Below are 11,711 nucleotides of genomic sequence, written 5' to 3'. Positions count from 1 at the left end.
ACAGAGTAAAGAGGGCTTCCTATTTCAGATAGGTCTTGCTTGAACAACAAGGTCTTCCTTTACTGTGTAGCCCAGGGGTGGGGAAGTGGATCTGACCACCTACCAGTCCATCACCTGATTTCACAATGCCATCAGGTGAAGTGTTGACTATCAGCTGGTGAGGGGGACTTCAAAGAACAGCACAAGGTTCTTTGCAAAGGGTGCTTTGAAGTCCTGTCAGTCAGTTGATCGTCGGCACTTCGGAAGACCATCAGTTCTGAAACACCACCAATCAGCTGATCTAAGGTGCTTCAGAAGCACTGCACATGAAGTGCTGACAACCAGCCAATCAACAGTGCTTCAGAAGCCTCTTTTTGGCCCAGTCCAGCCACCGTTGTACTTTTTTTACATGTCATATACAGCATGCCGGCATGATTTGGCCAAAATGGTCCAAATTAGGTCCATGGACTGGAGGTAATCTTCACCCCTTATGCAGCCTTTGTTCTTTGGTCCTGATTTCCAGCTTGCTTCATGATCCTGCCTTACAGTTTGCTCCTTCTGTCCTGGTTTTTAAGGCATAAAATCTTGTTTGTTTGTTCCTCAATCCATCCTCCTATGTCTTGTCCTTTGGTTTTGATTTACTCTAGCTTTGTTGCCCAGCATTTGGTTCTGGTCACTAAGAACCTCTCAAACTTCTGCCCACATCCCAGCCTTGACCATTAGTTATCCTAACCAGGACACAGGCCCAATCCAACCCCATAATCCAAGTGGTAATTTTCAAGCATTGCTTCCATCCGTATGCATTTCTACAGGTAATGCCAGAGTTAATTAAGCCACATCCAACCTCCTACCACCCCTCCTGTCAGCCTTTACAATGCTCATTAATCATGAAGCTCAGATAACCCAGGCTCTCTCCTATGGCGTTGTGCCCCTGGGAATGTGATGCTGAACTGCTGCTCTGACCCTGGCTTGAAAGCTGTTTGGGGCAAGAGCCAAGATGGAAAGAAGCAAACAGAGCAATGTGTTACTTTGGGTTGGAGTCAGCATTAAAGAAGCACATGACTGTGTTGCTCAGTTACCTTTACATGTCATGTCTCTCCCATCTAAGTAGACAGTATTGTGCCTTAAACAGGTTGAAGCAAATTTATTTTGAAAAGTCAAATTCATGCACCAGAAAATCTATGAATTTCACTGGGGAACCTTTCTCTGTCCAAGGTCCGCATATGTTTGCAGGCAACCTTTCTTGGCATGATGGTATATAATTTTTTGATGGAATCTAGTAACAATGAAAAACAAGCAATATATATGTACTTATATCCAAACCAAAAGAATACAAACACAGTGTATACTGACAAAATATCAACCACCCAAACCTGATATAGCACACACAACTTGTTGCTGTTGTTGATGATGATGGATGGATGGATGGATGATGATTTTATACCCTACTTTTCCTCTGACGTGACTCAAGTCGGCTTACAGATTAAAAACAAGAATCACTAAAAACACAGAAAAAAGCATCATTAAAAAATAAGTAAACATCAATAGAATTTGAACTATATACACATATAAAAAATCGGTTTAAAACATACAAATAATTACAATACCAGCAAATAAAAAACGAAAACAAAAAACAAAAAAATGGTGGCTCCATCTTACTTTTCATATTTGTTTGTTTATTAAATTTGTACACTGCCCTATACCCATAGATCTCAGGGTGATTCACAACATAAAAACACAATAAGAAAACAGAAAACACATAAGAAAAAAACCTCACAACATTCCCTGCTTCCACAAGACATTTTAAAAGGGCATCAGGTGTCAATCAGCCAAAGACCATACCAGTCAGATCAGAGCTATTATTAGGAAACACTGGCATTTAGTTAAGTACGAACCTGGGTGCTCAAATGGCCCTAGATTTCCCTATGAACACCAGAGGAACCTTACAACCATACGAGTTCACAGTGTGTGCAGATCTGGTCCCACCCCTATGGATACAAACATTGATGGGTAGAGAATTGAGAGGCAATTTTCTAAATAAATAATAATATTTAGGTAGGTAGCCGTGTTGGTCTGAGTCAAAACAAAATAAAAAAATTCCTTCAGTAGCACCTTAAAGACCAACGAAGTTTTTATTTTGGTATGAGCTTTTGTGTGCATGCACACTTCGTCAGATACACTGAAACAGAATCTACCAATGTTGGTGATGGTCGTTGGTCTGCAGGAGAATTTGTCTAGACTGGCTTTTCAGTCAATGGTCTAAAATGTGTTCAAATAGCACAAAGCACTGATCTCCGACCAACAATGGAGCGACATGGCTTACATCGACTAAGGCAGTGACTTTTCATGTTTGCCGTTTGAAATAAAGAAAGCTTTTGATGATACAAGTTATGGCTTGATCAATATTAACACTCTCAACTGATGGTAATTGTACTCTGATTGATATTAGAATTACTAATCAAAAGGCTTCAGATAGATTAAAATTAATCAGGACATGTATTCCTTTTCTTCACAAAGGGGGTGGGGTGGGGAGTGAGGCTTGGGAAACCCTTGCAGCCTTCAAGTGAATGAAATATGAATGCACGGGATATATTTTCTGTCCAAAGCTGTGTGGTCAGAAGATGGCAATTATCGAGATATGTGCAGAGCAAAGTAACAGTCAGTGAATCATAAGGACATTTTCCCACAACTGAATTATATCCTGCTCCAGGACACAGCGAAGTATTGGAGACAAAGCTGAACAAACTATCTTTTTATATAATAATAGATTGGATCATAAAATCCAAAGAGTGTCAGTATCTTTAAATGCCCTGTGGCCTTTTCTCCAAACTTTGAAGCAGTATCTCAGAATCAGTAATGGAAGTTGTGCTGAACAACTGAGAGGGAGAGAGGGAGGGGGATTCGTATTGTTGCACTTTAGGCACCCTCCTGAACGGAACCAGTGGTGGCTGGTTCACTGACCCACCAACCTCAGCCTGCCCTCCGCTAATCCCCTACTTGCCAGGCTTCTTACTTATAGTAAGTCAGGGAGTGAAGGGTGCAGGAAGTGCCTGCCATTGGCTCTGTCATTGTCTACTGTTGATGTCACTGAATTCTGCCCTACCAATCCCAATGCACACCCTCCAAGTGTCCCTATTTTCCTGGGAAAGTCCTGGATTTACAAAAGCTGTCCCAGGTTTCTGATTTGATCCCAGAATGTCCCACCCTTCCTCAGGAAGTGTCTCTTATTTTCATCAGAGAAATGTTGGAGGGTATGGAGTTATGCAACCCCCCCAAGCCAAGGAGATAAGTAACTATACAACTTTAAGAAGACAGGCAGCCCTATAGAATGAAGTTTGCAAAATAAATAAATTGATTTTTCTCATGTTTTTATATACAGTGATACCTTGGTTTAAGTACACAATTGGTTCCCGGAAGTCTGTACTTAAACTGAAGCGTACTTAACCTGAAGCAAACTTTCCCATTGAAAGTAATGGAAAGTGGATTAATCCATTCCAGACGGGTCCACGGAGTACTTAAACTGAAAGTACTCAAACCGAAGCGTACCTAAACCGAGGTGTGACTGTATGTTGGAAGCTGCTCAGGTGGCATATTATTATTATTATTATTATTATTATTTTATTGAATAGGTTATCCCTATTTCCATCAGAGAAATGTTGGAGGGTATGCTAATGGACACCAGCCACCACTGAACAGAACTATCTATGACAACTGGGCCAGTTGAGAAATACTTCATCTACATTAAATTAGTTTTCCTAGAAAGTGAGACCATCGGAAGAGCTGTCTCAGATCAGGCGAAGGGGCCCAAGTCCAACATTCTGTTTCCCACAGTATCTGACCACATGCCTCTTGGAAGCCCAAAAGCAAGGCATGGAGGCAATAATCCTCCCTCATTATTTTTCTCCAGCAACTGGAGGCCTGCAAATGGCTATCATGACTAATGGTCACTCATTGACTTTTTCTCTATGGGTCACCTCAAGAGAAGGAGGAGGTGCCACCATGACCCGCCAGGGACTTCTCTTTTTCTTTCTCCATGGAGTTGGTAAGTGGAGCAAACAGAGGGGGAACTCCCTAGTATTATAGAATACAGTACACAATAGCAGAATGTTAAATATATTCTAGTCCTCTGCTAAATGCTCTCAACTGCTTGTGATTCTGAAAGTTTCCTCACACCATAATGAATCAACATGCTTCCCAATTTGAAGGTAAAGCGATCACTGAAAGAGGCAAATGCAGAATTGCAAAGGATATTTAAAGGCCTTTCCTAGGGTTTCAGCACAACTCAATATCGTCCCCTATCAAATTGTGTTAATTAATGACATAAACTCAACTGAGATTTATTACTCCCCAACCAAGAGATATATAATTAATACTCCTCGCCTATATATAGCTCTTTGCCACTACATTTAGGAGTATAATCTTCATTTATTCTAAGGTTATAATGAAAAAAATTGACTCATGCAATTTTAATTGCTGTAATCTTTTTTCCATTTTTTTGCAGGGTTTCTTGGAATTTGTTGGAGCCACTAGCTCCTCAGAAACCTTTCTACAACGTTCATTTAGCTTCTGTCATTTTCTACACTAAATACAGTGGGGCTTGATGGCTTATTTGATACCTGCATCAATCTTAATTTATTTCCATAATTTCCTCTGACAAATCTGTTGATGCCATTGACATCCTCTGTAGCAATCATTCTCACAGACTCAAGGTTATTTTGACATTTCCCATGCCCATAACTCACACATCGAGGACGTTGCCCAATTCTGCTGTCTTTTACTCTTCATCATGTTCAATACCTGTCCTTTACTTACCAGCCTGTAGGCTGATAGTCTTCATTATATCCTGCTTTGACTAATGTAGCATATTGCTTTCTCCCTTTGCAGGCCTGTGTACCATGCCACTCCACATCAAATATATTGCAGCCAAAGCATTCATCTTCCTGGTTCAATCCATTTGTCATTTTGCCCTGTCCTTTACATCTACGAAAGCCTGCATTTAGCAGGTGACAGTAGTTAAGATCCATGGAATCATACAATTGGAAAGGTCATAAGCCCCCAAAGGGATGCATGCATACATTATTCATTTTTAGAATATTTACCCCACTTTTTGACTTTAAAACAAGGTGGCCATATGACCAACTTTATGGAAGAGAGACCTCTCTTTGAAGGTCTGTCCCGTCCAAGTCTACCAAAAGATAAGGGAAACAGCAAGAGGGACCTTAAAGTTGCCCATTAATGGTGAACAACACCAGGATTGCAGACTGAGCAGGCATACAGGTCATCATTGTCTTCCCCAGTGTGGTGGTACGTATTGTATTTCTATTTGAATTAAGTATACATAGAATCATAGAGTTGGAAGGGACCTTGAGGAACATCTAAGTTCAACCCCCTGCAACGCAAGGATACGCAGTTGTCCCATATGGGGATCAAACCTGCAACCTTTGTGTTATAAGCACCATGTTCTAACCAACTGAGTGGCATCCTTTCTGAATTTGCATCTAAACATATAAATTAGTGTGTGCACATCTTATGGAAATCTGTGTCCAACTGCGTCCCTTCTGGGTATGCGGAGCGTTTCCTCTTTTTCAGTATTATATACATAGCCTCACTACCTCCAAGGCCCTACAGGTGGCTGTTAAAACCAAAGTCACATCCAACTCGACTCTGCACGGCTTTCTTCAACCACCAACAAAGAGCCAAATGGCCATTGGCCATAGACAGACCAGTGGAGGATTTCTTGATCTTCTGATGCCTGATCTTCTGATGCCAATGGAAGGGGGCCTCTGAGGAAGCCAGGTGCAAAGGCTGCCAATGATGGCTGTTCTTGGGAGGAAGGAGCAGAATGGCAGATGGTCCTAGCCAGGCTAACGGATGAGGTGTTGCTGTCTCGGCTTTCTCTCTGGTCCTGAACATGTGGGAAACCAAAAGGACTATTTCCAACAGGAGACTTTGCAGTTGACTGGAGTGACCTATAAAAAAGAAAGAAAAAGGCAGCAATTGAAATGTACTTTGTGAAATGAACGTTACCAGAAGACATGTTCCCAATCATTTTTTGCCAGCATTTCTAATTAAAAATTGTGAGTCATGTTTGATGTAAATGTGCTCCTTCGAATGTAATTTTACTGACATTGGATATGATGAAAAGGAAAAGAAGCCCATTAAATGAAAAGCTAAAGCTATTATTCTCCTGCCTGCTGTCTAAATCCCAAATGAATTACCGTATCTCAAGGAGTCATGAAACACGGAAAACACAAGTCTGCAACGCTGCTGGTTTGCAAGGACTCTCGTGCTTTGGGCCTCTGTAGCTAAGAAAACTGGGATGGGAATTATTGAACGATAAAGTCATCATTTAAAAACTTTGCCTCCAGTGACCGGTACTCATATTTGCATGATCAGAAAGCGCTGGTGGCTATTTCATCCAGCCAAGCTCTCAAAAGACACAAGCTGTTATCTTGAAATGAATATTTTCAATGTCCCTCACTGTTGAACTTACAAGACAGCTCTGGGAAAGGTGCCACATGATTTTAAATTATTGCTCCCTAAACTTGCCTTGAACACCCTGAGTTTCAATCCAATCCTGAACAATCTTTTGTTTAATTCAGTAGGCAGAGTCCCAAGACTATGCTGAATCTTGAGACCTTGTGGAGAACCAAGCTTGAAATCTGGGTTTACAAGATACTCCTCTATTGGCCAGCCATTAGACCCACCTTGACTCTGCAATTAGGAATACATATTCATGTTTCCTGATCTAATGGGATTTTTCAAAAGCTCTGAGAAGCCTGGAAGCTTGAGGCTCATTTGAGCCTCCTCTTCTCAGTTGGCATATACCACCATTGCCCATTTCAGACTTAAAAGTGGGGTTGCCTTGGACTATGTATCACAAACATGAGAACAACGAAGCATTCCTAAATGAATTATTGACATGCCTCTTCCCTCTACAGCATGTGTAAAAACCGCCTTCTTGACCGTTGGAACCACGATTGGTCTCATCTGCTCAATCTGCCAGAGCCTGTCTTCACATGCAGGGGAAGTCCCTAACTCACTGATGGTTTGAGACCCATCAGCTACCCTCACCTGGTTTAGTCAACCCATCAAAGCCATTCTGAAGGTGTGGCTGCTGTCATATGCTGGCAGTGTCTAGAAGTCACAGGTGAGAGCCGAGTGCAAGTTGGGGACCAAAGGTGGGCAAACTACCCCAGAAGGAGCATAGCATTTCCCCCACCCAATGGCGTAGCATGGGTTGCCAGTGCCCGAGGCTGCACAGAGAGGAGGTGGAAAGGAGGGAAATGGACTGTGTAAGCATGCACATTCAACTGCCTAATGGCGACCATGTCACTCAGGAGATCGGAGCCACAGAGATAAGAAAAGAAGAGTTGTTCTGTTGTCTGGAGAGCTCACTTCCTGGTTCGTATGGAGAGCCCAACAACGGAAGCGCCCAACTTTATTGAGGCAGCACCCACTTTATTGAGGCAGTGTTGAAATGTTGTGCCCCCTAACAATTTTGCGCCCAGGGCAACCGTCCCTGTGCCCCCATGCTACACCATTGCCCCCACCAGAGGCACTACCCCTCCCCTGACTCCCATAAAATAAACAAGGAAGCAGACAAACCAATCCAGTCCTCTAACACCCCATACACTACTGTATATAATACACCATATATCATACAATGTAGTGAAAGAGCAATAAAATGTTACATGTAACAAGCCAAGACGCAGAAGCAGAGCAATTTGAAGCACTGCAAGGGAACATGACTAGGGCCATATGCATCAAGACTCGGGTCCAATCTTCACATTTACTCTACAACAGAACCTTGCCACAGTTTTCCTATCTTTTGCAGGGTAATGGCAGGGGGAAAGAGGTGAAATTCAACTAGCATTTACCACATCAGGGGAAAGACTTGAGAATTGCCAGAACCCTTGATATGCAAGTTTCACTTCCAGCATGAACTCACTTGAGTAGCCTTAGGGAAGCTTCCAGTCAGCTCCTCATTTGCAATATGGGTGTAATAATAGTAATGCCAGTCTCAGGGTTATTGAGATAATGCACGCACCATGTTCAGAGCTCTCAAAAAGCGCTAAGCCTTATTATTATTATAGGGCAAGTGTTAGCTATCCCTACATGGGGGGACATTCATAAGTAAATATTTTCCACATTAACCTGAAGAGGCGTAATCATCTCTTTCCTACTGTAAACCTGCTAGAAGTAAACATAGAACTCAGGCCCTAATCACGCCTGTGTTATTATTATAGAGCCGAGAAGCAGCAAATGGAGCCAAAGCACATTTTATTTATTTATTTTGGTCTCTTTACTGCAAATGCAGGCCAAGGCTGCCATACTCTATAGGCAGAACCCCCCCAAGTCTTGCTTATTTGCTTTCATTACATAATTGTTTTACATAATTCATACAGAAATTAAACATTCTCATATTACACATTCATTTCATGGATGTCTCTCTTTCCAAAACTGTACACAAAACTCACCACACCAGGGTAGACTAGGGTCTACTTTTCCAAACATCAGCTGCTGCTGGCAGAAGGAGAAGCTCTATGATTTGGGTTTCTCTCCAGTCTCAAGTTCAGTTCTCCATGTTTCCACATTAGTTTGTATTATTATTTTATTTTTTCAAAGTCCATATGAAAACCCACCATATTAGTGCAAATTTCTCCTAGTATTTTTGCAAAGCAGTTTTCCACAATGTGGCACATTTGTGTGTGTTGCTTTTATGAATGTGTGCCTTTTATGCATTTTCCTCTAAAGAAGCACTTCCACGCATATTACTCAGCTGGAAAACGGCATTTTGAAATTTAGAGAACAACAAATTTCTAAAGATGGCTGTGTTTCGGTTCTCATATTGTTTCAATTTGAGTAAATCCACCTTCAGATGTGAGATGAATTGCATTTCTGCCCCAACTACTTATTTACTTACTTATAGCTGCTTGTTTCCAGTGTCAGTGAAAGAATACATTTTAAGAGAAATCACTCTTTACCTCTATGTTCTCAATTTCAGTGTTGGCCTTCTCCTTCTGGTTTCTAACGACAGAGTACTCTGGAAATCATTTAATCTGCTGCCATCAAACACTTCATATCAAGTATTATTAACTGACATTTGGAACAGGAAATTCCCCTCCAAAGCTGTCACTGATTCATTCAGTTTCTATTTTTACTAGACAAGGTCTATAATTTCACGTCATTGAAGAACACAGCCTGCCTATCGGTGTCTAGTCACCAAACCTGATAAAATGTCATGCTTCTGTTTAGCCTACCATGCAACACTTGATGAGTCACCCACCTTTTCACAGATTCATGCATTTTCTTAGGCTGATCCTCTTTCTTCAAAGTCTTAAGGTAGGTTGCTGCTGTAATGAGAAAGGAGTGGATAATACCAAACACCCAAGAAACAGGCCGCTCTTGATAAAGTGCAGGAAAAAGCAGGAAACCCTAGGCAAACTGGGAAGTAATGGGGTACTTTCTTCTACCAGCAGATAGGATAAGAAAAGATTTAACTTCTCCATGTTATACTCCCTGATGAATAACCTGAGTGGTCCAAAATGTGTTGGATACCAAACTTGTCCCCTACCCTTTGCTTCCAGCTTCCCCCACCACATTTTTGATAAAGTGTCACATCCTCCAGATACATGAACAGCAAATCGTGCGCAGACACTAGGCCTTCTCACCCATGAGGCAAGGTGAGACGACCACTTCAGGTGCCAAAATTCACAGGGAAGTGGATCCTGATGTATATCTTTATTCCCCCCTTTGTTCCTGGGGTCGATCTTCACTCCCGCCCCCCTTCTTCCCTGGAAGGGAAGAGGATGCCATTTTGTGGTTTGCCTCAAGTGCCAAAATGCATTGGGCCAGCCTTGTGCACACAGGCACACTCACACAGATACACAGTTGAATTGCATGGTGCCCAAGGCCAGCCATGTTACTATCAGAGGCAGAAACTGTAGGAGAGAGGAGTTTGGAAAATATATTCCTACTCTCTCATAGCAGAGTCAAGCACACTGACAATTGCTCCAAGCACATTAAAAGTTGGTTAGATTTACATCTGCTATTACCCACCTTTAAACAAATGTTCCCTACCAAAATACTTAGGCTAGAATAAATCACAGACACTTAGCTTTGCAAACAAATGGTTTTACTCACAGAATTTCCAGACATTACAGCAAATAGGTCTCCATCCACTGGTACCAAAACAAAAATTTAAAAGGTTCCAAACAACTTTAAAAGAAAAGTACTTGTTTCCTTACCTACATACAATCTTTGGGTTAGCATAGATGCAGGCTTTGAAATTTCCCTTTTGGAGAAATTCAGTTCCCTTGCACCATTTGCTGAGTTGGGAGCCAAACCATATGGCTCCTTCTTCAATTGTTCCAGGAAGTATGATGAAATGGGGAGAGGAGAACAAAGGCTGCTGAGAGCCTATGAAGCCACACCCACTTGCAACCTGAGCTCGGTGCTCAGGTTAACTCTTTCATGTCCACAAGTGAAAGTCAGTAACTGTATATTGCAACAGAAAATCCTACAAACACCCCTCCCTATTCCCACCAGTAAAAATACAAGGATAGGATAATACATTAAAATATTAGACCTTTGCAACCCTTTAGTGACTCCCAAATACAGCCACCAGACTCTGCTTAGGGGTAGGGCCGGCCCTGCATCACCCAGGTGGAGAGAGCTGTGAAAACAGCACCTTTCCAAGCCTGCAAAATCAACTTAATATAACCTTGAGCATGAATTAGCATGTCCTTCTTACCAAGCACCACCTGAGAGCTGTTAATTGGCAACACTCGGTGCTTGCATTGCAGGGAGATTGCATTTTCCAAACGTTCAGTCTGCAATATTCTGTCACTTGGGAAAATGTGATGATTTGCCCAGCTAGTCATGCTACTGCAGTGCTGATTGTTCATTCTGTGCTTGTTCAAATGAAGGAGAACAGCAAGTCTAGTTCCTCTCCCATCCCTGCATGTGTCAATATTCATTCCACTGCTCAGCACTTCAAAGGTATGGGAAGCCTGAACCTATCTGCATCTGGCTAATAATTCCAGGATCCATTGTATTTTCAGGGCTGTTCAGCTAGTCAGTAATGCTGTGTTCCTCATTCTTAGGAATGAAATACTTCTCTGAATTTATAGCTTTCATTGTGTGTGCCTGGTACGGGATTTACCTGCAGGGGTCAATTCAGCAACAGCTGGCAAATGTCTCTGGAGCACTCGTATGCCACAGTATATGCATCTGATTCGGCGTGTAGCCGGCAAATCTTACCTTTGCTGACTTCAGAACAGCAGGGTAGTTGGCAGGTGAGAGCTGTAACAAAAATAAGACCTGTCTTAATTTACCTATGATGGACTTGATTCTTGAGCTCTAAAGGAACCACAAGCATCACAATCATATGTCCCCCAGACCCACATTAAAATGTTGTTTCATGAAATATTAACTTTGCCATGGATTGCTTGCACCGCTGAAGTTAAAGCTGATTGAGGGGGCTATTAGGATTAGAAAAACCACCGTTCTGTGTAAGGAAGCCTCACAGAACACAACAGTATTTACTTCTGAGAAAAGGCATACAGGATTGCACTTGCAACCTAATCATTCAGCACAGAGCTTACTCATCTATTTAATATTACCCAAAAAATAGAGAATATGCATGGATCGTGAAAAATCTGGAACCACAGGGAGCCCCTTGGCTCCATCACTGCTTGTTTTCCAGTCGGTGAAGACTTGGATATTCT

The 11,711-nt window shown here is 42.0% G+C and overlaps 1 protein-coding gene across 1 annotated transcript; it reads right to left on the bottom strand.

The window, feature by feature from the left end:
• Nucleotides 1–845: 845 nt before the first annotated feature.
• On the bottom strand, nucleotides 846–10,379 carry LOC148686182 (uncharacterized). The gene is made up of 3 exons (XM_088665678.1): nucleotides 10,230–10,379; nucleotides 9,269–9,335; nucleotides 846–5,948 (listed from the first exon to the last, which is right to left on the bottom strand). Exons 1-3 carry the CDS (start codon nucleotides 10,252–10,254, stop codon nucleotides 5,627–5,629), a joined length of 414 nt encoding a protein of 137 aa, XP_088521804.1. The 5' UTR covers nucleotides 10,255–10,379; the 3' UTR covers nucleotides 846–5,626.
• Nucleotides 10,380–11,711: the final 1,332 nt, after the last annotated feature.

This window comes from Zootoca vivipara, chromosome 3 (assembly GCF_965207765.1).
Source record: "Zootoca vivipara chromosome 3, rZooViv2.hap1.1, whole genome shotgun sequence".
Classification (NCBI taxonomy): domain Eukaryota; kingdom Metazoa; phylum Chordata; class Lepidosauria; order Squamata; family Lacertidae; genus Zootoca; species Zootoca vivipara.
Note: the sequence above shows the minus strand (reverse complement) of the source record. Positions and strands in the feature narration are given on the sequence as shown.

Coding starts and splice junctions, on each gene's coding strand:
- LOC148686182 (XM_088665678.1), bottom strand. CDS start 10,254: ATGCTAACCCAAAGATTGTATGTAG. Junction 9,336..10,229: donor AACCCAAAGATTGTATGTAG/GTAAGGAAACAA, acceptor TTCTCATTACAG/CAGCAACCTACCTTAAGACT. Junction 5,949..9,268: donor ATGCATGAATCTGTGAAAAG/GTGGGTGACTCA, acceptor TCTTTTTTATAG/GTCACTCCAGTCAACTGCAA.